Raw genomic sequence first — 25482 nt, 5'->3', positions numbered from 1 at the left:
GGATAGGAGTTAGTTCTTCTTTGAATATTTGGTAGAATTCACTTGTGAAGCCATCAAGCCCAGGACTTTTCTTTGTTGGGAGTTTTTTGATAACTGTTTCAATCTCATTTGGTGTAATTGGTCTGTTTAGGTTTTCTGATTCTTCCAGATTAATTTTTGGAAGATTATATGTTTCAAGGAATTTGTCCATTTCATCTAGGTTGTCTAGTTTTTTGGCATACAGTTCTTCATAGTATTTTCTTACAATATTTTTATTTCTGTTGTGTCAGTTGTTATTAGAAACTCTCGTTTCTAATTTTATTTATTTGAGTCCTCTCTATTTTTTTCTTGGTGAGTCTGATTAAAGGTCCATCGATCTTGTTTACCTTTTCAAAGAACCAGCTCCTGGTTTCATTGATCCTCTGTATTGTTTCTTTATCCTCTATGTCATTTATTTCTGCTCTGATCTTTATTATTTCCTTCCTTCTACTAGCTCTGGGCTTTACTTGCTGTTCTTTTTCTAGTTCTTTTAGATGTAGGGTCAAGTTATTTATTTGAGCTTTTTCTAGCTTCTTGAGATATGCCTGTAATGCTATGAGCTTCCCTCTCAAGACTGCTTTTGCTGTGTCCCATAAATTTTGAGTTGATGTATGCTCATTATCATTCATTTCTAGGAATTTTTAAATTTCTTCCTTGATCTCATTGTTCACCCATTCGTTATTTAATAACGTGCTATTTAGTTTCCAAGTGTTTGAGTATTTTTCAGTTTTTCTGTTGTGGTTGATTTCTAGTTTCATCATTGTGATCAGAGAAAATGCTCGATATGATTTCAATCTTCTTAAATTTGTTGAGACCACTTTTGTGCCCTAACATGTGGTCTATTCTAGAGAATGTACCATGAGCACTTGAAAAGAATGTATATTCTGCTGCTTAAGGGTGGAAGATTCTGAAGATATCTATTAAATCGAGTTGATCTAGTGTGTCCTTTAAGTCTGCTGTTTCTTTGTTAATTTTCTTTCTTGAAGATCTATCTAGTGATGTTAGTGGGGTATTGAAATCCCCTACTATTATAGTATTGTTGTTGCTCTCGCCCTTTAAATCCATCAAAGTCTGCTTTATATATTTAGGTGCTCCTATATTAGGTGCGTAGATATTTATAATAGTTATATCTTTCTGTTGGATTGCTCCCTTTATCATTATGTAGTGACCTTCTTTATCTCTTACTATAGTCTTTGTTTTAAAGTCCATTTTGTCTGATATAAGTATTGCTACCCCAGCTTTTTTTTTTTTATTTAGGTGTTCGTAATGACCATCTATTGTTGTTTTAATATCTTTGAGCATCCTAACAATCGTTATTTTAAACTCTGCACCTGGTAATTTGGTTATATCTGATTCATTCAGGTCCTTTTCTGGGGATTTCTTTTGATTCATTTGTGTTACATTTCTCTGCCTTCTCATCTTCTCTGTGTAGAAGAAGGTTTTGGCCACTGGAGTCCACTGGGTGTGGCCTCTGTTCCCTAGGTATGGTCTGTCTGCAGGCCCACCACCCCCTCTGCTGTTGCTGCCTAGGGCATTTGGGTATGGGTGTTGCTGGTGCCTGCCAACTGGGGCTGTTGCTGTGGTTTCTGCCTCTCCTTTATGGAAGTGGCTGTAATCACGTGCTCAGGTGTACAAGCCTTGGTGGCCTTGGCCTTCACCCCACCCCCGTGGGTGGCGTTATGCTCGGCCCTGAGGGCAGTGGTGAGCACCTTTGCTCAGCTGTAGGTCTCCACCTGTTTCCAGGCTTTTGCCCCACCCTTGCAGGAGGAGCCCACTCGTGGCAAGTTTTGGCTCCACAGGCCAGGCAGGACTGCGTGCCCATGGTCAGTAGTGGGACTCTGCCTGTTCTGGGTTTTTGGCTCCACTGTTTTTTTCTTGATTACATTCTCCAACAGCATTTCTATTTTATTAATATGGTTTGGCTTTTATTGATTTCACTCTTATTATAAGAACATTATATATAATTTTATACCTATTCATTTAATTAATTTAAGATTTTAGCAATTTAGAATTTTATTCATTTTTTTGTATATTGTTCAGGTTTATTTGTCCTTATTTTGTTACTTTTTTGAGTTAGAAACTTGGTTTATTTATTATTGTTTTCTATTATGCATGTCAAACCATAAATATTCCTCTGGGTACCACTTTGACTACATTGCATTAAGTTTGACATGCAATTTCCTCATTATTGCTTGTAATTCCATTTTCAACACATCAATCAAAGGGTTTCTTAAAAGACTTTATGTATTTTCTGTTCTTAATTTTTGGATTGTTTTGTATGTTATTTATACATTGTTTTGTATATCTTTTTGTTGTTAACTTAGAATTTTATTTCACTGTGGTCAGTAACTAAGTTTGTTGAGGTTGTCTTTGTGGCCTGTATCTGGTCACTTTTTGTGAATGTTCCATGTGTGAGTTTGTAAAGAATATTTTATTCTCTGTCTTGAGGGGGAAGGGGTGGAGGTACAATATTCTTTAAATTCCCATTAATCGATCTAATTGTGTAAGTCAAATTCTCTATATCTATATTTATATTTTTTCTATTTGAGTCATTGTTTCCTAGGATATAATTAATGATTCATCAATTTATCCTTGTATTTCTATCATATTTATGTTAGGTTCAAAAATGTGCATGACATATCTCCCTGATATCCTTATGAAATATCTTCCGTTTATCCTTATGAAATACCTTTTGTCTCTTTTTTTTTTTGGTACTTGCTCATGTATCTTTTTCTGTTCCTTTAGTTTCAACTTTCTATGTCCTCTAATCAGTATATAGCTGGATTGTTTTTTTATAAATCCTATCTAAGCTTTCTAATAGATGAGTTTAGCCACATTTATTATAATTGATATGTTTAAATTTATTCCTGCCATTTTATCTTTTCTTAAAACATATTTTTACCTGACCTGTGGATAAAGTGTTGACCTGGAAATGCTGAGGTCGCTGGTTCGAAACCCTGGGCTTGCCTGGTCAAGGCACATATGAGAGTTGATGCTTCCAGCTCCTCCCCTCTTCTCTCTCTCTGTCTCTCTCTCTCCTCTCTCCCTCTCTGTCTCTCTCTCCTCTCTAAAAATGAATTTAAAAAATTTTTTAAAAATTAAAAAAAAACATTTTTAACTTTTTTTTCTTTTCTATCTTCTTGGATTGCTTATGTATTTTTGTTATTATTATTCTATTTTTTCTTTACTATTTTGGGAGTTATAATTCCATTTCTGTTTTTAAAATTCTCACCCACATGGTTGACCTTCTAATTTTTTACATCATCTAGAGCCTTTTTATTCAATGCACAGCAGCATTGACATCACCTAGGATCTTGACTCTGTCCCAGATGTCCAGAATCAGAATGACCCCCAGGACAGTCATAGTGCCATTAAAGTTGGAGAATCTCTGGTCCACCCCCCAGATAAGGACCCCAATGTGCTTTTGTTGTTACTTTTTGCTTTTTCATCTCCTGCTTCCCTCACATTCTCTCAATGATATCATTTTGAATTATAGTTATAAATTGTTACTTTAAAAATGTCTTAAAAACATGTAAATCTTACTCAGATTTAATAAATCTTTCTACTTACCTTCCTCTGACTTTAGTATATCCTTAATAATCCTTTCAGAGGGATAGGTATTGAACCTCTGCATGTCTGTAAATGACTTTATTTCGATCTCACACTTGAATGACAGTTTGATGACTATAGAATTAGAGATTCACAAGTTTTTCCTTCAGTACTTTGATCCAAAGCTATTGATATATTTCATTTTTGCATCAGGTATTACTTATATGGGTCTTTTATTGGTCTAATTCTTTTATCTTTGTCATACTCATTTCCTCTTGGAAGTGTTTAGGATTTGGTTCTTAAGTTTTACATCTGTATCCAGACCAGGGCATGCCAAACATTTGTTATGGCCTTTAAATCTTGAGTATTAGTGCTTTATTGTGTGTGTTGTTGTTTTTTAATATCCCTTTATGATTTCTTTTAACATTGTGGTTCCTGTTCTCTTTATTCTCTTCTAAAGTTGTATTAGTTGTAGGTGCTTCTAGTTAAGTCGTAGAAGTGTCTTAACTTTTCTTGCACATCTATCTATCTCTTTATCCTTCTTTGTTACACACAGGTAGAATTCTTAACTGACTTTTACAGACCACTAACTATCTTCAACTGTGTCCATTTTACTATTCAGTCTGTCTTTCATGGATTTTGTTTGGTTGGGTTGTTTGTTTGTTTCAAAGATCAAACTTTTAAGTTTCATAATCTCAATTATTTTTATGAGGAATAATATTTTACATTCCTAGTTACTGTGAAATTCTGCTCTTGTTTTACTCTTTTCCTTTGCATAACAAGTCTTCTATTGTTGAATTTATTGTCTCTCTTCAATGGTTTTATTATTCCCTAAGTATTTGGTGATCTATTATGATTTTTATTATTGTGTGATCATAATTGTAACTGAAACTTCCTGTTATAATTCCACCATACCAGTTCAACCTGCTTGGAAAACATGTAGGAGACCTGACTTCTGTAGGTATTCCTATCTATTTTCAGTGAAAATAAATGAGGTGTGTGGTGTTAGAAACTGTTTTAGTCACCTATCTTATGTGTATGGGCAAGTATTCTCTAAGTCCTTATAGCCAATGACAGATACCTTGGTCATTTCCCTATCTCTCACATCCAAATATTCATTCCAATTTTCTCCCTAGAGGCAAACATCTTGTTGCTACTGGGTCCCAGAGAGTTTTACCAAGTGGGGATACATGTACACTGCCTGTTTCCAATGCAGTAGTCCCAGCTTATCTCTCTGCCAATTACTTCTAGGTTACCCCTTACTTCTATATGTAGTATGGCCTCTACCTTTTGTGAAGTATTGTCCCAAGGGCACTGGGGGCTATAATGCACCATTCATGTCCATCTGATTTTCATCCTTCAGGTGCTAGTTTCCATACTGCTGAAATATCCTTTGTTTTGTTCTTAATTGCAGTAATAAATTTATCTATTTGTAATACATTCCTTTTCTCTTTTTTTTATGAATTAGGACAGGAAAGTAAAATCATAAAGACTATTATTCTGAGTCTACCATTTGGCAACTAAACTCCTCATTTTTCCTATTGCCTGGGCTGTTTTTATTCCTTTGTAAGAGCTCTTTATATATTGAAGATTATCATGTATGTCCTTTGCCCCTGAATATTTTGAAGTTATAAACTTTTAAAGATGCTTGTTTTATTATAGAAATATTCAAATATATATAAAAGGCAAGAGAATAATAATATAATAAATTCCATTGCCAATATTTCACCTATACCCCTACCCACCATCCCCTTCCCTAATTATTTTTCATTAAATCATAGATATTATATAATTTTATTTTTAATTATTTAAGTATGTATCTCCAAAAGATAGGAACTCTTGTTGTTGTTGTTGTTTTGTTTGTATTTTTCCGAAGTGAGAAGCAGCGAGGAGGCAGTCAGACAGACTCCCGCATGTGCCCGACCGGGATCCATCTGGCACGCCCACCAGGGAGCGATGCTCTGCCCATCTGGGGCATTGCACCCCTGCAATCAGAGTCATTCTAGCACCTGAGGCAGAGGCCATGGAGCCAACCTTAGCACTAGGGCCAACTTTGCTCCAATGGAGCCTTGGCTGCGGGAGGGGAAGAGAGAGATAGAGAGGAAGGAGAGGAGGTGGGGTGGAGAAGCAGATGGACACTTCTCCTGTGTGCCCTGGCCAGAATCGAAACCGGGACTTCCACACACTGGGCTGACACTCTATCGCTGAGCCAACCAGCCAGGGCAAGATAGGAACTCCTAAAATACATAGCCACAATACCATTAGCCCACGTAAATATCAATAATTCCTTAATACCATCCAATGAAGTGATAAATTTACATTTTGTAGTTATTTATAGATGAATGAGTTTTCAAGGATTAAGCCTTAAAACTTAAATAATCACAATAAGCACATAACCTAATTCTTTATTCAATAGTTTCACTGAAATAAATAGAACATCTGTTTCTTATTTATTACTATCTAAGAGTTGGAAAACCATGTCTTGAAGTTTAATTCTTCCCTTGTCATTATCCTTTCTTATTTTAAAATTCAGGTTCTGACTATGATGGAAGAAAATGAAACAGTAGATTATATAGCAAAATTAGAGGACCAGGAATTCAGCCTGGATCTGGAGGAACTGGAAAGGCGTCAAAATGAAAGCGAGAAAGAAGTGGCAAAGGTATGGGAAAATCTGATGTAGGCACCATAATGAGGGAAGTAAGGAGAAAATAGGAAGGGAAACTTTTCCATAATTATGTAAATAAAACTAAGGCCTTTCCAGCACAACGTGAATAAAGCAAACCCAGGGTGTATAAGGGAAAGAGTCATAAAATTGCTGAATTTGGGGGTTAGGGTAAGAAGAGCAGCCAGACCAACCAGACATCTAATGTTTGTCTTTCCTTCGTGATGTTCATGCCAGACATCTTCCACCATGTGTTCAAACACTTTTAGAAATCCCCTCAGTCACCTCATGTCAACTTTGGACACTGAGGTTTAATAATCCCTAGAGTTGAAATATTTCTCCCTATACTTACTGATTCTTCTATTCTTTGAGCACCATCAACTCTAGGGCCACTCTGAAAATAGTCAGAGATTAGCAATTACCATGTGCATCTTCTCTTGTCTCAACTAACTACCCAGCTCCTATGACTACCATATGATATCGTTTTTAGCTTCCTCATCATCACACAGTTTTTCTCTGATTTTGTTATATTTGAGTCTGGTATCCACAAAAGAAATCCAATTATCATCTGTCTAGTTTATAGAAAAGCATAAACTGAAACCTCTGCATGACTAGATATTACACTTCTATTAATTCAGACTTTACATCTTTTTGTGGCAGTTATAGCACATTGTTTACTCATATTGATTTTATTTGAAGTGAAAGCCCTAATTATGTTTTATACAGGATGTTCTTTTTTTTTTTCCTTCCTTTTTCTTCTTTTCCAAGTGAGAGGAGGGGCGATAGACAGAATCCTGCATGAGCCTTGACTGGGATCTACCCAGCAACCCCCATCTGGGGCTGATGCTCTGCCCATCTGGGGCCATGCTGGTCATCGAGCTATTTTTCATACCTGAGATGGAGGCTCCACAGAGCCATTCACAGCAATCACGCCATAGGTGTGGGAAGGGGAGAGAGAGAGAGAGAGAGAGAGAGAGAGAGAGAGAGAGAGAGAGAAAGGAGAGGGTTAAAGAAGCAGATGGTCACTTCTCCTGTGTGCCCTGACCTGGAATCGAACCCAGGACATCCACACACCAGGCCGATGCTCTACCACTGAGCCAACCAGACAGGGCCCAGGATGTTCTTAAGTTACCTCTTTCTCAACATGCACAGTACATTTGAGTTTTTGAGTGTGCACAAATAAACACATTTCCCCCTCTGAACCAGAGAATTAAACATAGCTGGATTCAAGGATATTTAAGTGAATTATAGCTGATGAAATAACTACACAAAAAAAGACTGACTAATGTCCCTAGGAGAGAGGTTTCCAATAACAGGCATCTGTCTTGTTAAACATGTTTATTAATGACTGGGATGAAGATGCAGAAATGAGGCAGATTTGTCAAATTGGTGACATGAGGCTGAGAATATAACAGAATCAGAATGAGAAGGACCTCAACAGACTGACTCAAGGAGATAAAATTTACCTGAATGATCATTCATCTATCCATCAGTTTATTCCACAACATTTATTGAATACCTGTTATATGCCAGGCACTATTGTAGGTGCTGGGAATATAATGAATAAGACAGACAGGCCCTGCCTACATGGGGCTAATCTGGTGGAGAAGACAGACCATAAATAAACAAATCTTTGTACATGGTATGATTAAAACATAGTGTGGATACTGTGATAGATGTGAGAGATCTACTTCTGTGATGAAAGAAAATTATTTTAAAGGGGTGACATTTCAGTTGGGAACTAAAAGAAGAGAGGAAGCTGGCTATGCAAAGTTCTGGGGAAGAGACTGTTGGGCAATGGGGGCAGCAAGAGCAAAGGCCCTGAGGCAGAAGTGGCTTGGAATATTCCAGGATGAGGAAGGCCAGAAAGGCTATAACATGGTAGATAGGAGAGAGCCTCATTAAATGATGAGAGGTAGGCAGAGGCCAGCTCTCAAGTCCTGGTATATAATGGTAAAGAATTTGGCTTTTGTTATTAAAAAGCATGGTAGGAAACTATTGGAAATGACCCCATTTTTATTATAACAAATAGCACCAATTAAAGGGCTTTTTGAATGCTATTTGGTTATTGCGACAACCCACACAGGAAGGTTTTGTTTTCCCACTTGCAGAAACTGAAGCTTTAGAGCTAGTCACTTGGCTAAGATCCTACACCTTGGATCTGAGTCAGGAAGCACCAGTCTGCCCACTAGGCTTCAGCCTCTGCCTCCTTGGCCCTGGCTTGGCTCAGGCCTGGCACGCCCCTTCCTGTCCTAGCACCAGGTTCTCCCAGCCCATTCAGCTGGACCACTCTGCAGTGAGTCTGTGTCAAGTGCCTGGGCCTGTTCTCACACCAGTGTTGCTTCTGTCTCCAAACATATCTGACAACTCGGTCCCATGAACCTGCTGCTCTGACCAGCTGACCTACTGACCACTGCTGCACCCACCCTGTTCACCTCCCTCCCTCCCTGTGCCTCTGCCACATATCCCCCGGCCCCTCCCCTTGCCACTTCCGAACTCTTGCATATCTCTCGAGAAGCATCCTGATCCTCTGAGCAGGCTTTGTGTAGAGAACGGCTCCTTACACACTTGTTTCCCATGCTGTTTATTTTTCCTAAGCTCTGGGCGTTTGAAGAGATACCAGTCCCAGGCTGGAGCTGAGCACAGAACCAGACAGTGTGCACAGAACAGTGTTAGCAGAGGACACCGTACACCCAGTGGCTTTTAGCACCTTTGGGAGCAGAATACTAGTCCATAGGAAGAGTTAACGGCACCTACTAGTTAGGGATCCCAGTTCTAAAAGGACAAGGCTAGGCCCTGGCCGGTTGGCTCAGCGGTAGAGCGTCGGCCTGGCGTGCGGGGGACCCGGGTTCGATTCCTGACCAGGGCACATAGGAGAAGCACCCATTTGCTTCTCCACCCCCACCCCCTCCTTCCTCTCTGTCTCTCTCTTCCCCTCCCGCAGCCAAGGCTCCATTGGAGCAAAGATGGCCCGGGCGCTGGGGATGGCTCCTTGGCCTCTGCCCCAGGCGCTAGAGTGGCTCTGGTCATGGCAAAGCGACGCCCCAGAGGGGCAGAGCATCGCCCCGTGGTGGGCAGAGCGTCGCCCCCTGGTGGGCGTGCCGGGTGGATCCCGGTCGGGCGCATGCGGGAGTCTGTCTGACTGTCTCTCCCCATTTCCAGCTTCAGAAAAATACAAAAAAAAAAAAAAAAAAAAAAAAAAAGGACAAGGCCACTAGCCATCCTCAGCCAGGATCTCCACAATAAGGATAAGACCAAAACCTGGTAGACACCCTGGGCTCGGCATTAGGGACTGAGTCTGGAGGGGTTGATCCAATAGCTGGCGCAGTGGAGAAGGGAGGTCTGGCAACCAGACAGGTTCTGACAACCGATATGCCAAAACAGCTGTTTCTTTAAAAGTTATTATTTAAAATAATTTAAAACTGTATTAGCTATTACCAATGGAAGAAAATAAAAAAGAAATAAAATGCATATTAAGTTAAGTATTTGTTTAGACAATGGATAAGATAGACATAAATTAATGAAAAAATGAATGAATAAATAAGACATTTTCTAGTCTGGTGGGGAAGTATTATTCTTAGCTAGTTTGCTAATAATTCTGCCAACAAAGTAAGATGCAGAAAAGGTTCCAGAGAGGATCCTAAAGATGAAGGATTGTTGGGTCTCATTTTTATACCAGCTCTTTTGGCAAACTTGATTAAAACAAGAATACTTATTCACTTAAATATTAAGTAATTAGATTACTTAAAGCAGATGAAACTAATCAATGTCACACATATGTTTCTAAATAGGAAAAGGTAAAGTATGTGATCTCCAAGAGCAGTGAAGTTAAATAAAAGAATTATGTGCGTCACGAACCAGAGCGACAAATAATTTTGCAGGTCTCAGGTGGCAGCGGTGGAATATTAGAAAATATACAGAAAGAAAAAGAATGGAATCAGGAGGCCTTCTGGTGGCTGATGGCCAACCAAAAATGCCTACACTCCCAAAAGCTTTATTTTTATAGTGTAAAGCAGGCATTTGCAAATCAAAGAGAGCTCAGATACAAAGTCACATTTTCCAGGCACACCAAGAATTCTCCCAAGTGCAGAAACCCCCACCATAACATCTTAACTTCACAAAACAAGGGGTAAAAGAAAACTGCCTCCAGTCTCTTAAACTTTAACAAGGGGGATGGGACTAGTAGAAACAATCTAGCATCGTGGTTTTAATTTGCATTTCTCTAATGATTAATGATGTTGAGCATTTTTTTCATATGCCTATTGGCCATCTATATATCCTCTTTGGAGAAGTGTCTATTCATTTCTTTTGCCCATTTTTTGATTGGATTGTTTGTCTTTCTGGTGTTGAGATTTACAAGTTCTTTATAAATTTTGGCTATTAACCCTTATTAAAACCACAATGAGATATCACTTCACACCAGCCAGAATGGCGCTCATCAACAAAACAACACAGAATAAGTGCTGGCGAGGATGTGGAGAAAAGGGAACCCTCCTGCACTGCTGGTGGGAATGCAGACTGGTGCAGCCTCTGTGGAAAACAGTATGGAAATTCCTCAAAAAATTGAAAATCGAACTGCCTTTTGACCCAGCCATCCCACTTTTAGGTAGGAATATACCCCAAGGACACCATAGAACGGTTCCAGAAGGAGAAATGCACCCCCATGTTTATAGCAGCATTGTTCACAATAGCGAAGATCTGGAAATGGCCCAAGTGTCCGTCAGAGGACGAGTGGATTAAAAAGCTTTGGTACATATATACTATGGAATACTACTCAGCCATAAGAAATGATGACATTGGATCATTTACAATAACATGGATGGACCTTGATAACATTATACGGAGTCAAATAAGTAAATTAGAAAAAAAACTAAGAACTATATGAACCAATGCATAGATGGGACATAAAAATGAGACTTAGGAGACCCGGACAAGAATGTGATGGTAACAGGGCGTGGGGTGGAGTGGGGGGAGGGTAGGGGCACAAAGAAAACCAGATAGAAGGTGATGGAGGACGATTTGACTTTGAGTGAGGGGTATGCAGCACAATCAAAGGTCAAAATAATCTGGAGATGTTTTCTCTGAACATATGTACCCTGATTTATCAATGTCACTGCATTAAAATTAATATAAATAAGATTTAAAAAAATCTAGCATCACGGCTAACACAGAGGCGTGTGGAAGGGCATATAAATTACCTTTACCAACTTAAACAATCAGTCAGAGGTTGTGGGGAAGAGCTTAGCAACTTAATCAGGCAAGTAAGGTGGGGGACTGGCAGCAAGGACCCTGTCAGCTTACTGCCAGTCCCCCACACCTCTGTCCCCCGCAAATCTAAACTACAAGGACCCTGTCAGCTTGCAGTCTCCCACATAAGTGCAGTCAAGACCCCAAGGCAGAGGTTACAAACTAGCCCTTTAAATATGTATTGATAAAAATTAAACCAACATTTAGACATCCTACAGTTTCATAAAATTACAAATTTCATAATTCTTTAATAAAACAGAGTTGGCACAGTTTCATAAAATTACAAATTTCATAATTCTTTAATAAAACAGAGTTGGCACAGTGGGTTTACGTTCCCACCTGGCCCCAACAGGCCAGATCTGTGACACTGTGTGTGTCATCTCCCCAGCCCGCCACGCTATATGGCTGTTCCCACAACCACCTTGGCTCCTGTGTAGGACCTGCCTGCCCTTCGAGGTATTTGCATTGACCCCTTTGTCCTCAAGGAAGGGAATCCCGTGCCTCCAAACTGAACTTCAGGAAAGGTTCTCAAAGACAGGCACGTGTTCCCGCCAGAGTGCATCGATCCCCCTGCAGGGCGGCGCTGTGTGCTGGGGAAGGACGATCAAACTTCTTCCCTCAAGGTGCAGCCTTGACTGGTTAGTGAGATTTTTTTTTTAAGAGGCCACATTTTCATTTTTATTTTTTCCTTCATCTATGTTCTTCAAGATCAGAAATGATGTGGAGATGCATAACCTAGCCAAGAGATATCTGGCTGAACTTATTAAAGAAGAATGCTGGAATTCAATGGCTGTGAAAGGCCGAGCTCTTAAGGTAACAGACATAACTCCAGATACAAATTTTAGGAAAACCTATACATAAAAAGGCATTCAAAGCATACTCGCCCCTTCCTGTGCTGAATTCCACCTAGATGTGTCACTTTTTCTTGTCTCGTTCTTCCCCTCTGCTCAGTCCCCAGGTACTCCCAAGCCAGCATCTCTTAAGATTTGTCTTAGCACCTCTTTCATCTCTGACACTACCTGCATCCAGGTCTTAACATCTATTCCAACAGGCCACTCTTCATCCACACAAACTGAAAACTAGACATCGTATTCTTCACATTTCTACCTGTGCCTGCCTTCACATTTTCTAAAGGACTATTTTCCATGCTTTTTCATTGAGCTTCCTTCCAACACTATTTCCCTAGTTACTCTAGGACCGCAAGTATAAACAGTGGTCCTAGAGTAACTTCTAACAGTACCCTCTTCACTTTTAAATATGTCCCTTCTCCACTTGGTTAATAAAGTATATGGTCAGACTAGATTTATGTGCTTATGTGTTGCTCAAAAACAGACCTTTTCAAGTGTGTTTTAGGCTGGTGTGTTTTAGGCTGGATAATTCTTTGTTGTGGGGGCTGTCCTATGGATTATAAGATGTTTTGTAACATCCCTGGCCTCTAGACCCAAGTAGCATTCAAAACTCCCATTAGAAAAATCAAAAATGTCTCTAGCATTGCCAAATGTCCCTGAGGGTCTCTGAAGGAGGAGGAAGGGCAAGCAAAATGACCCCTACTTGAGAACTATTGCTTTAGAAGTAAATCCTTTACAAAAGCTCAATATTTTAATCCAAAGTTTACACCAGTGCTAAGGGAATACATTGTTTTATTTTAAAGGAAGTCTCCACTTTCGATTTTACTCATGCATGATAATCTATGAATTAACTTTAATCAGGGAAAACACCTCCCACTCCACTCCAGATACACACACACATACTAAAAATGGCTTTCTTTTGTGTTTTCCAACAAGGGCTTTCACATCCCCTATGTGGTTGAGAACTTCCCAATGAAAGAACGCACAGATGAAGAGCTGAAAGAAGTGAATCGAATTTTGCATCAAAGGAAGATTGAAACAGAATGTTTTAAAGTACAGTTTTAAAAATATATGTATTTATATAAGTGATGTGTTTTATTTCAAGGTCTTCACACAGATTTGAGTTGGGATGCAATTTAGGATAAGTTTAGATATGTTTGTAGTTATTTTTTCCATTCCTTGTTAATTTGTAAAACATACTCTAATGAATGTAGGAACCAAATCTACACAATCAAGGAGCCTATACCCTAAAAAACATGGCTAACGTTTAAATGCGAGGATATACTTTAAAAAATAAGATTTGGCCCTGGCCAGTTGGCTCACAAGTAGAGCATTGGCCCAGCGTGTGGATGTCCCAGTTCGATTCCTGGCCAGAGCACACAGGAGAAGCACCCATCTGCTCCTCTATCCTTCCCCTTCTCCTTTCTCTCTCTCTCTTCCCCTCCCACAGCCAAGGCTCCATTGGAGCAAAGTTGGCCCAGGCGCTGAGGATGGCTCTATGGCTTCTGCCTCAGGTGCTAGAATGGCTCCAGTTGCAATGGAGCAATGGCCCAGATGGGCAGAGCATCGCCCCCTGGTGGGCATGCTGGGTGGATCCCAGTTGGGCACATGTGGGAGTCTGACTACCTCCCCACTTCTCACTTCAGAAAAATACAAAAAAATAATAATAATAAAATAAAAAATAAGATTTAGAGTTTTGTTCTTGTCCTACTCAGAAGTCGTCTTCATCTACCCATATTCTTATTATCTTCTCCTAAATCTATGGATTAAATTTTAAGATAATTGACCAAAGATGAAGTAGTGTCTGTTTTGATGGAATTATGCATTTTCCTAAAGAAATTCCAGCATTTATTTTTAATTAAGTGAGAGGTGGGGAGGCAGAGAGACAGGCTCCCACATGCATCCCTGACTGGGATCCACCCAGCAAGCCCCCTGTGGGGCGATGCTCTGCCCATCTGGGGCCACTGCTCTGTTGCTAGGCAATTGAGCCATTTTAGTGCCTAAGGTGAGGCCATGGCGCCATCCCCAGTGCCCAGGGCCAATTCACTCAAATGAACCATGGCTGTGGGAGGGGGGAAAGAGAGAGAAAGAGAAAGAAAGAGAGAGAGAGAGAAGGGGGAGGGGTGGAGAAGCAGATGGGCACCTCTCCTGTATGCCCTGACTGGGAATTGAACCCAGGACTTCACACGCTGGGCGGATGCTCTACCACTGAACCAACTGGCCAAAGCCAAATTTCAGCTTTTTAAAAAGCAGCTATCTCGCCTGATCAGGCGATGGCGCAGTGGATAGAGCATCAGACTGGGATGCAGAAGACCCAGGTTCGAGACCCCAAGGTCGCCAGCTTGAGCATGGGCTCATCTGGTTTGAGCAAAAATTCACCAGCTTGGATCCAAGGTCACTGGCTCAAGCAAGGGGTTACTCAGTCTGCTGAAGGCTCACGGTCAAGGCACATATGAGAAAGCAATCAATGAACAACTAAGGTGTCGCAATGTGCAATGAAAAACTAATGATAGATGCTTCTCATCTCTCTGTTCCTGTCTGTCTGTCCCTGTCTATCCCTCTCTCTGACTCTCAAAAAAAAAAAAAAAAAAAAAAAGGCAGCTATCTCTATCAAACTATACTGCCCCACTGATCTAGTTTGGTGTTGGCCAGAACCTTGCATCCATCCTTTTACCTTTTTTTCTTTCTCTTCTCTTCTCCTTTCTTTCTTTCTTTCTTTCTTTCTTTCTTTCTTTCTTTCTTTCTTTCTTTCTTTCTTTCTCTTTCTTTCTTTCTTTCTCTCCTTCCTTCCTTCCTTCCTTCCATCCTTCCTTCCTTCCTGCCTGCCTGCCTGCCAGCCTGCCTCCCTCCCTTCCTTCCTTCTTCCTTTCTTTCTTTTTTTATATGGCATGCATTATTTTTTTTGAAACATAAAATGAAAGAATACTTAAGTCTTCTTAACCTATGCCCACTAGTGTTATGTGAACAAGTTCCTTTGCAGAATATGAAGAGAAGGTGTGTGTGTTTTAATGCTTAAATTTCAACAGTGACTCAAAATATCTACAAACAGCTGTCATCCTGACAGAAAAATACAACATTACATATTAGCAGGGACAATTTTTACTCTTTTGATTTACCCACAGTTTATCAGTTCCTGAAGCTTTAATTTCTTCTGCAGCAGTTTCAAGATCAATCACTTTGAATTTAGTTGTTGACAAGACAGTCTAACATCTTAAAGTGGTTGTTGAAATAATTAAGTTGTCACAGAGTTGCCCTTTAGAGAATTCTTATTATTGAATAACTTCCATGTCATCTTTTTCTATGTTTAGCTACGGAAGGAAATTATAGAGGTTCAGTCTGCATTCATCTTGGGTAGAAAGCATCATGAAGAAGATGATGAAGAGGAGGAAGAAGACACAGCATTAAGAAATAGCAACTTACCTAATTACCTGCTTGGCAGTCTGAGTACTGATTTTGGGGTAAAAACTTCTTTATTGTCAAGCCAATTAGAATTACATACCAGAGAAGAGAAAATCAACCAAATTATATTACTGAAAGTGAGTGAATTTTTTTTTCTTTATCCCTAAATATCTCTAAATATCCCCATGAGGTGTCTGTCTTACAAAGGCTCAAATTGAAATTTCATGCCAATCAAAATCATGTCCTTGTAGTATACAGATATCTAGATGCTAGCATCTGTGTTCCTTAAGCAGAGCTTGTGTACAAGAGTTGCTTTCAGCCATTTAGATTGGGTTCTAGTATTGATGTCACCTTAGTAAAATTAATAAAAATAAAGTAAAAATAAAAAAGATTGGGTTCTAGGATAACAGGTTTTCTAAAAAGAAAAAACAACAACAAGAAGAAAACAGTCTACACTGGCTGATAAACCATCCTACTTAGATCTTCAGTAAGCCCAAAGACAAAAGAAAGCCTTGAATGCCATCTTCTAGGAAACCCAGAGGTTAGTTAGGACATACTCGTCCTTGTATGATCAAGATGTGATTGCTGTCTCTCCCCTTAGCCTGGGGAAATGCCATTTCCTCTCTGAGATTCATAGAACTTCCGGGGCTCAGGGAGAAGGTGCAGCCTCCCTCAGGCTCCAAGCTCCTGCTCCTTACTTTCCACCCCACATGTCAGTCCCGGCACAGTACATGCATCATCCCGGCACAGTACATGCTCCTGATGGTTTTTGAAAATTCAGTTACAGGACCAATGCGAATGGACTAAATTTAATGTTAGCCATTCCCGACCCTGGAAGTCCTTCAGACATGTCTGCAATTTCAGTTCTAGCCTCCTGCTATGTTACTCTGCTCTCTCTTCCAATCTTTTTCTCCTCTTCTCCTTCAACCCCTGAAATTCTTATACTAAGAACTGTTTAGTTATGGCTTTTGTTGCTCAGTTTCTGCCAACCTATTTCCTCAAGGTCCCACTTCCTTGCTGCTCTATTAAAGCCATTTTCCTACAAATAGGTAATCCTCACCCCCGCTTTTGTGGTTCCATCTTCACTAGGATAGATATATAGGCTGAATTCTGATGGTAAAATAAAAGCAACTTTGAATTGATCCATTGTCCGCAGCAGAGGTGGGAACAATCTATTTGGACCCAATGCCACCTTAGTAACTGGCTGATCCAACTAACCAGCTTGTGTCCCCTTCCTACCTGAGAAGAAGCCGACTGTATATAGCAGGGATTCCCAAACTTTTTACACAGGGGGCCAGCTCATTGTCCCCCAGACTGTTGCAGGGCGGACTATAAAAAAAACTATGAACAAATCCCTATGCACATATATTATTTTAAAGTATTGAATAAAAAGACAAAACGGGAACAAATACAATATTTAAAATAAAGAACAAGTAAATTTAAATCAACAAACTGACCAGTATTTCAATGGGAACTATGGGCCTGCTTTTGGCTAATGAGATGGTCGATGTTCGGTTCCATATTTGTCACTGCTAGCCGTAAGAAGTGATATGACGCGCTTCCGGAGCCATGACGCATGCATCCCATGTCACCGGCAGTAGTACTGTACATGAGCGACACCGCGCTTTGCAGCACCACCACATACAGTACTCCAGGATACATCCTGTGCTCCTCTCACTGACCACCAATGAAAGAGGTGCCCTTTCCGGAAGTGTGGTGGGGGCCAGATACATGGCCTCAGGGGGCCGCAGTTTGGGGACCCCCGGTATATAGGAACAATACTGTATGTGGTGTGCTTGTCTGGTGCATTCTCCAAGCAGCCTCTGTAACAGGCCATCTCCTCCTCACCACATCTCCCCCAAACAGCTCCAAAGAAAAGACGTTTCCCAATTTAAGTACTCCATATTGCTTTTTAAATATTTTTCTGATGTTTTTAGAATATACACAAAAAGAGCTTCCAAGTATTCATCACCCACTTCAGCACTTATCATCATACTTGAATATTGCATTGTAACTTATATTTTGGGAAGTAGGTTGTGCTTTAACAGCTGTTACTTTGATCTAGTAGGATGCCACTGTAGGTTACTTGAACCAAGAAATTATTTAATATAAACAGTATTTTAGAAAAACCATTTACTGAAATTTGATTTGGGGGGGAAAGTAAAACTATGGGATTATGTTACCAGTAAAGATATATGTAATAATATGTGATGTGTTTTCAGTAACATATTGTTATTTCAGGATATCATTTATAAGGTAAAAATTGTTTTTAATAATGAGTTTGATGCTGCATACAAACAAAAAGAGTTTGAAATTGCACACGTGAAGGAAAGAAATGTGAGAATTCAAGAAATTATTTTAGACCTGGAATTGGGAGAATCAATCTGGCAACCGGAATTTGATGACGCTGAGAAGCCAGAGAGAACGCTTGTTGTGGAAAATAATGAGGTACTGGCGAGCTTCCTTATCCCCTCCCTGGTTTCTCATGACATTTTCCCAAGCTCTTATTTAGTCATCTGGTTTGCACTTAATGGAAGTAACTGTCCTAGGTAGCATTCTCAGTTACAAGTAACAAAAACTGGCCAGAGCCTCAGCAGGAGTGAGGATTTCTTTTATGAGTCCCAAGGAGTTCAGGCAAGATTTGAACACCAAGCCTAGCAAGAAGAGCCTCAAACTGGAGCCTGGTGGGGAGTCTGGAAGTCTTTCTTCATCTCTTAGCTCACTTCTCTCTGCATTTCAGCTTCCTCTAGCAGTTTCTCTTTTATATCTCCTACACTCAGAAGAACAGCTGGTCTGAAGCAGAATCTCTCAGTCCTAATTCCAGATTTCCCCGGATAGGGGCTCCTGGCTGCAGCTTGAGTCCAGTGCCTACACACAGGGAGGCTGGGTCGCATCATGGGAGGAAGGCTGATGGAGCTCTAGTAATTATGGAGGTCATTAGGGCAGCATGGCCCCAGAGAAAGGGAGCTTGCTGGACAGCCTTCTTAAAAAGTGTTTGGCATAAAGGCTGTTACAGGTAAATGCTTAAAGAAAACAAGCCTGACCAGGCGGTGGCGCAGTGGATAGAGCGTTGGACTGGGACGCAGAGGACCCAGGTTTGAGACTCTGAGGTCACCAGATTGAGTACGGGCTCATCTGGTTTGAGCAAAAAGCCCACCAGCTTGAGCCCAAGGTTGCTGGCTCCAGCAAGGGGTTACTCGGTCTGCTGAAGGCCCGCGGTCAAGGCACATATGAGAAAGCAATCGATGAACATCTAAGGTGTTGCAACACGCAATGAAAAACTAATGATTGATGCTTCTCATTTCTCTCCGTTCCTGTCTGTCTGTCCCTGTCTATCCCTCTCTCTCTGAAAAAAAAAAGAAAAGAAAACAATTAAAGTGTAACCATATTTCATTTCTAAAAAATAAAAAATGCTAGAGACTACTCAAAGAAAACTCATTGCTCACTGGAAACCAGCTATATCACTTTGAGGCCAAAGGTAGCATGTTGCTTAGAAGTAAACAGCAGGCGTTTACACAGTCCTGGTTGAAAGCTAACACCATCCTAAGTGCCTAGATAAATTGAGTCTAATATATCATTGTAAAACCTTGTAAGATAGGTACTAATATTACCTCCATTTTACAGAAGAGGAAACTGAGGCCCAGAGAGGTTAAGTAGCTTGACCACAGTTACAAAGCTAGTAAGTAACAGAGTTGGGGTTTGAAAGCAATCACTATACAGTACTTGAGAGTACTTCCTCTTAACCTCTTCACTCCATTGTACTCAGTTTGAAGAAGTCATTTCTTTCAGAATCAGACCTTGCCACATGACCTAAGACTCAAGGACCCCACTCTGCTGCTTCCACCAAGGTCCTGCTCTGGGCAGTCACTTTGTATGTACATAATTAACTCCCTCCTCCCCAACTTGCTTACTCTACAAGTAGGAGAGTGATCTTGTAAACCAGACATTTTGTTCTGCTTAACCCCTGCAGTGGCTGCTCATTTCACTCAAGATTACACCCACAAGCCCCTTTCTGACTACCCACCGTGGACCCTGTCACTCTTTTTGTTTGTTTGTTTGTTTGTTTGTTTGCTTTTTACAGGGACAGAGAGTCAGAGAGAGGGGTAGACAGACAGGAATGAAGAGAGATGAGAAGCATCAATCATCAGTTTTTTGTTGCGACACCTTAGTTGTTCATTGATTGCTTTCTCATATGTGCCTTGACCATGGGCCTTCAGCAGACCAAGTAACCCCTTGCTCGAGCCAGCAACCTTGGGTCCAAGCTGGTGAGCTTTTTGCTCAAGCCAGATGAGCCCACACTCAAGCTGGCGACCTCGGGGTCTCGAACCTGGGTCCTTCGCATCCCAGTCTGACGCTCTATCCACTGCGCCACCACCTGGTCAGGCGACCCCGTCACTCTTTCTGCTCTCCCCACCTTGTTCTGTTCTGGCCACACTTGCATTCTCACAATTCCTTGAATGTCCGAAGCTTTGATCAATCAAACCTCCATCCTGCAGGATTTGGCTTAGATGACACTTCTTTGGACCCCTTATCTCCAATCTAAATCAGGTTCCCGGTTATAATTTCTTTAGTGACAGAGATGGATTTAGAGAGCTAGAGAAATAACAATCTATTTTTACAACCTGCTCATTTCAAACCTCATCGTTATTCCAAAACAGGAAATTGGTTGTGAAATATGGATAGTTCCTTTATCCCCTTGATCCCTCCTCCTGGTGTATGGATAGAAAGTTTGGTTGAATTTTGTAAGAATAATGCAGGAAACTATATTTCTTTTCTTTCAGATTTCTGTTCAAAAACATGTTAAACCATGGCAAAAAGCCAAAATAGAATTGCTTGACACCCATAAAATGGAGCAATGGCATCAATCACAGGTATGCAGTTTTGCTCAATACCTAAGACCCTCTTTCCTTTAGGGATACCTAGTCCTGATTTGTTTTAATAGTCTTGTACTTGAACTACACTATAGAAATACATCAACACACGTGTCACAGTTAGAGGTCACTACAACCTCATTGGCCTCCTTCCTTTCCCCGCCCATGCTACTGTTCACCTCCCCAATCCGAAATGCAGTCATTCTAACAGCGGCTACCCATGTTGCCACCAGAGGGTTTGATCTCTGGATCAGCTACTCTTGCTGACCCTGGCTCTTTCCTAGGCCTCTGACACCAGAAACCGAGCCCTGATGGACATGATGGGAGGAGTTCTGGAAGTCAGGAAGGAAGACATTTTGAGAATGGTGAGATTCCCAGACATCCTTATGGAAGGTGGAATGGGGTGAAAAGAACTACTTAAATTTTACCATCTTTGTCTATATGAACCTGAATTTGAGAAATTCTATAGCAACAAATACACAACCTTCCAGTACCTTTTAAACATATCACAGTCAGGCAAATTAGATATTGGAAACTGCAGACTAGCCTTCCAATCGGACAAAAAGCAAAAAAATAAAACCAAACAATCACAGTGATTTTGGTCTCTACTGAAAGCAGGGATAATGCTGCACCTGTTATTCTTCTGAGAAACGTTCTCTTTTCATTTTTTAGATGCCTACCCAATCATATTTTATCTTATTTGGAATAGGACTGGCTTAGTAGAATGAGGTTGGTCAACTAAAACCTTGTGCTGGTTTATTTTATGTCAACTTAGATGGGCTACGAGGTGCCCAGAGAGTTGGTCAAACATTTTACTGGGTGTGTCTCTGAGGCTGGAGAAACGTTCTCTTTGATACTTGATGTAGGCGTCCCTGTAGCTCAGGCATAGATCTAGCTATGAGATATCAACACACACCTCCAAACCTGTCACCTTAGAGACTGGGTACATCCCAAACTGCCCAGCCTTGCTTAAGTTACAGAAAAACAGTTGGAACATTTTTTTCTTATCTTTTGGTCAGAATGTCAGGTCATTGTCTTGCCAGTGTGAAGAATTATACCAAGTTAAAGGGCTCTTGTTTTTAACTGTAATGGTAACTCTGAGCTTTTATTACACTATTATGTGTAGGTCTACGCTGCAGTATACACTTTCCTTTATTTCTTCAGGTGATTCCTCAACCTGCTTTCATGGCAAAGCCTGATGCTCTGTGGACTGAAGAGGAAAGGAAGCAATTCAAAGACTATGAGAAAAAAGTCAAGGACTTAAATGAAGAAAAGGATAAGTATAGAAAGGTCAGAAGAGCAAAGAATTACTATACCCTACCATCTCCAGGGTTTTGTTTCAATATATTTTTTAATTAAGTGTTCTTGATTTGCTTATTGTCTTTAGTAGTTTAAGGATTGTTTCAACTGAAATTTTCCAGAGAATTTGGGGAGGTGGGTGGAGTTAGAACAATTTAAAATGAAAAGAATGTGTTTCAATGGGTTTTTTTAGTCATTATTGACTTCAGCATTTTCCAATTCATTACAATTTATTTGGTTCTCCATCCATCCATTCTTCAAATGTTTAATGAACATCTAATATAGTATGTTCAAGGCACCCTATTCTGTATCATCTACATCTATTTGAGTTCAGTAATATTGTTGCTAGGTTTGTTCTCAATCTCAAGGAAAAGAGTCGAGAGAAGAATGACACATTCAGTGCAGCACACACATTACAGTTCTAACTTGAGATTTTTGTAAAGCAGTTCTCCTACTTTTATCTACTTCCATCACCAAAATCATTTCCGCATTAAAATTGTTTATAGAGCCTGACCAGGTTGTGGTGCAGTGAATAGAGCGTCGGACTGGGATGCGGAAGGACCCAGGTTCAAGACCCCAAGGTCGCCAGCTTGAGCGCGGGCTCATCTGGTTTGAGCAAAGCTCACTAGCTTGGACCCAAGGTCGCTGGCTCGAGCAAGGGGTTACTCGGTCTGCTGAAGGCCCACGGTCAAGGCACATATGAGAAAGCAATCAATGAACAACTAAGGTGTCGCAACGCACAACGAAAAACTGATGACTGATGTTTCTCATCTCTCCGTTCCTGTCTGTCTGTCCCTATCTCTGACTCTGTCTCTGTAAAAAAAAAAAAAAAAAAAAAAAAAAAAAAAAAAAAATTTGTTTATAGTTATAATGGAGATATAAAAGCTGTTAGTATACAACTAAATAAGTAATATTTATTCCTCTGTGAAGAAAGTAAAATCATAATGTCATTTGAGTCAGGACAGCTTGCCAGCTTTATAGTGGCTGTATCTCATAATCAATTTCTTTGAACCTTTTATTAACCTGTCCTGTGTTTATTCACTTCAGTCTTCTAACAACGCCTTGTATTTTATCCCAAGATAGTACTTACCTGAAAGCCAAAAGTGAGTAGTTTTGAATGCAGCAAAGATTTCAAGGAGTCGGAATATAAATTAGCGGTGGCATTTACTCCATGGTCTTGCACTGTAAGATAGTGTACTGCCCACACCCTTGCCTCCCTGCTCCTTGGTTATACTCACCTGGGAAAACCCAGCCTTGATTAAGCCCTGTACCTGGCCTTCTCTGCATCTGCACCTGCAGTGGGTAAAGAAAAAAATACTAACTGCTTTCATTCTAACAGCCTTAATCTTTGTTAGGTCCTGAGAGCTGCGCAGTCTGCTATTCCATTTCCCTGCTAACTTACTGCACATAACCTGGGGATCCTGTAAAAAAAATGCAGATTTGAATTTGAATTCCATTAACCTGAGGAAATGGAAGCATCCTCAGATTTCTAACAAGCAACCAGGTGGTGCAGATGCTCCTAATAAATCAACTACACTTTAAGTAACCAGGTCCTAAGGGACCACTTCACATGTTCTCCATCCTCCAACGTCCAACACCTAACCCCCATCACCCTATTTTCTGTTTCTTTTGGAGAAGAGAAGCGATTAAAATAGATTTTCCTTACTCTTCTGCCTCTACATCGTTCACCCTCCTGCACTGACTCCATAGAATCTTCCTGCCTCGCTGTTTCCTATGAATGCAATGACTGGGCATCCCCCAGGCCTGGTCCTCCACTCGCGCCCTAGACCACCCCGTCTCACGTGTTCAGCATTGCTACTCCAGCAGTTTGCCCCCAGGCCTGGTCCTCCACTCATGCCCTAGACCCACCCCGTCTCACGTGTTCAGCATTGCTACTCCAGCAGTTTGCCCCCAGGCCTGGTCCTCCACTCGTGCCCTAGACCCACCCGTCTCACCCGTTCAGCATTGCTACTCCAGCAGTTTGCCCCCAGGCCTGGTCCTCCACTCGTGCCCTAGACCACCCCGTCTCACGTGTTCAGCATTGCTACTCCAGCAGTTTGCCCCCAGGCCTGGTCCTCCACTCGCACCCTAGACCACCCCGTCTCACGTGTTCAGCATTGCTACTCCAGCAGTTTGCCCCCGGGCCTGGCCCTCCACTTGTGCCCTAGACCACCCCGTCTCACGTGTTCAGCATTGCTACTCCAGCAGTTTGCCCCCGGGCCTGGCCCTCCACTCGTGCCCTAGACCCACCCCGTCTCACCCGTTCAGCATTGCTACTCCAGCAGTTTGCCCCCGGGCCTGGTCCTCCACTCGTGCCCTAGACCTACCCCGTCTCACCCGTTCAGCATTGCTACTCCAGCAGTTTGCCCCCGGGCCTGGTCCTCCACTCGTGCCCTAGACCCACCCCGTCTCACCTGTTCAGCATTGCTACTCCAGCAGTTTGCCCCCGGGCCTGGTCCTCTATTCATGCCCTAGACCCACCCCTTCTCACCCGTTCAGCATTGCTACTCCAGCAGTTTGCCCCCAGGCCTGGTCCTCCACTCGTGCCCTAGACCCACCCCGTCTCACTCGTTCAGCATTGCTACTCTAGCAGTTTGCCCCCAGGCCTGGTCCTCCACTCGTGCCCTAGACCCACCCGTCTCACGTGTTCAGCATTGCTACTCCAGCAGTTTGCCCCCTTTCCTGCAGCATCAGTTTTTCCAACCGACATAAACACATGCACAATCTTTTACGCTGTGCACATCCCTCATCCTATACACAAGAAAAAGAAAGAAGACTCCCTTGAAAAGGGATTCTGGAGTTCTTTTGACTATTCCTATTACTTTTATGTTAGTCCTAATTTATTTCAAAATAAAGAGTTAAAACAACTCTCTTGATCCTACTTTCCTCTCAATCCACCCCTCAGTGTCTCCTTAAAAAACTGCAGAAAATAATCTATGCTCATTCCAATTTCTCTTCTTAATCTTTAAAAAAGAGAGAGAGAGAGAGAGGAGGAGGAAAGCATGGAGGACTGAAGGGGAGGGAGACAGACATCGAGCAAGTCATAAAGCAAATGGGGCAGAATATTAACAACTGCTTACATTAGTTAAAAGTATATGGGAATTTTTTGTACTATTCCTGTAACTTTTCTGTAAATTTGAAGTCATATCAAAACTTAAAAGTTATGCCTGACCAAGCGGTGGCACAGTGGATAGAGCGTCAGACTGGGATGCGGAGGACCCAGGTTTGAGACCCCAAGGTCGCCAGCTTGAGCGCGGGCTCATCTGGTTTGAGCAAAGCTCACCAGCTTGGACCCAAGGTCGCTGACTCGAGCAAGGGGTCACTAGGTCTGCTAAAGGCCCCAAAACTTAAAAGTTACAAAAAATTTTAAATACAAAAATTGTAACAATATATCTAGAATTGATCTGTAGATGTTGTTCTAAATCTTTAAAAATAAAAATTTATAGTTTTTCACTTACATACTGTGTATTTAGTAATATGTCCTGGTGGAGTATCTTTTTAAAGGGCATAGAATTTCTTTCCCCTGATGGAGAACTGCTTAGAGGGACAAAACACACAAAACAAACAACAATAAAAAAAGAGAGAGAGA

The 25482-nt window shown here is 41.1% G+C and overlaps 1 protein-coding gene across 5 annotated transcripts in view; it reads left to right on the top strand.

Moving 5' to 3' along the window:
- CFAP43 (cilia and flagella associated protein 43) overlaps positions 1-25482 on the top strand; it is a 118664-nt gene that overhangs the window by 72016 nt on the left and 21166 nt on the right. For all 5 annotated transcript variants that reach the window (XM_066238800.1, XM_066238799.1, XM_066238801.1 and 2 more), the window contains 8 exons: positions 6101-6226; positions 12185-12289; positions 13261-13377; positions 15633-15860; positions 17965-18171; positions 20505-20594; positions 20879-20959; positions 21759-21884. In XM_066238800.1, the coding sequence (XP_066094897.1) occupies positions 6101-6226; positions 12185-12289; positions 13261-13377; positions 15633-15860; positions 17965-18171; positions 20505-20594; positions 20879-20959; positions 21759-21884 (1080 nt within the window). The remainder of the gene's footprint in view (positions 1-6100; positions 6227-12184; positions 12290-13260; positions 13378-15632; positions 15861-17964; positions 18172-20504; positions 20595-20878; positions 20960-21758; positions 21885-25482) is intronic.

This window comes from Saccopteryx bilineata, chromosome 7 (assembly GCF_036850765.1).
Source record: "Saccopteryx bilineata isolate mSacBil1 chromosome 7, mSacBil1_pri_phased_curated, whole genome shotgun sequence".
Lineage (NCBI taxonomy): Eukaryota > Metazoa > Chordata > Mammalia > Chiroptera > Emballonuridae > Saccopteryx > Saccopteryx bilineata.
Note: the sequence above shows the minus strand (reverse complement) of the source record. Positions and strands in the feature narration are given on the sequence as shown.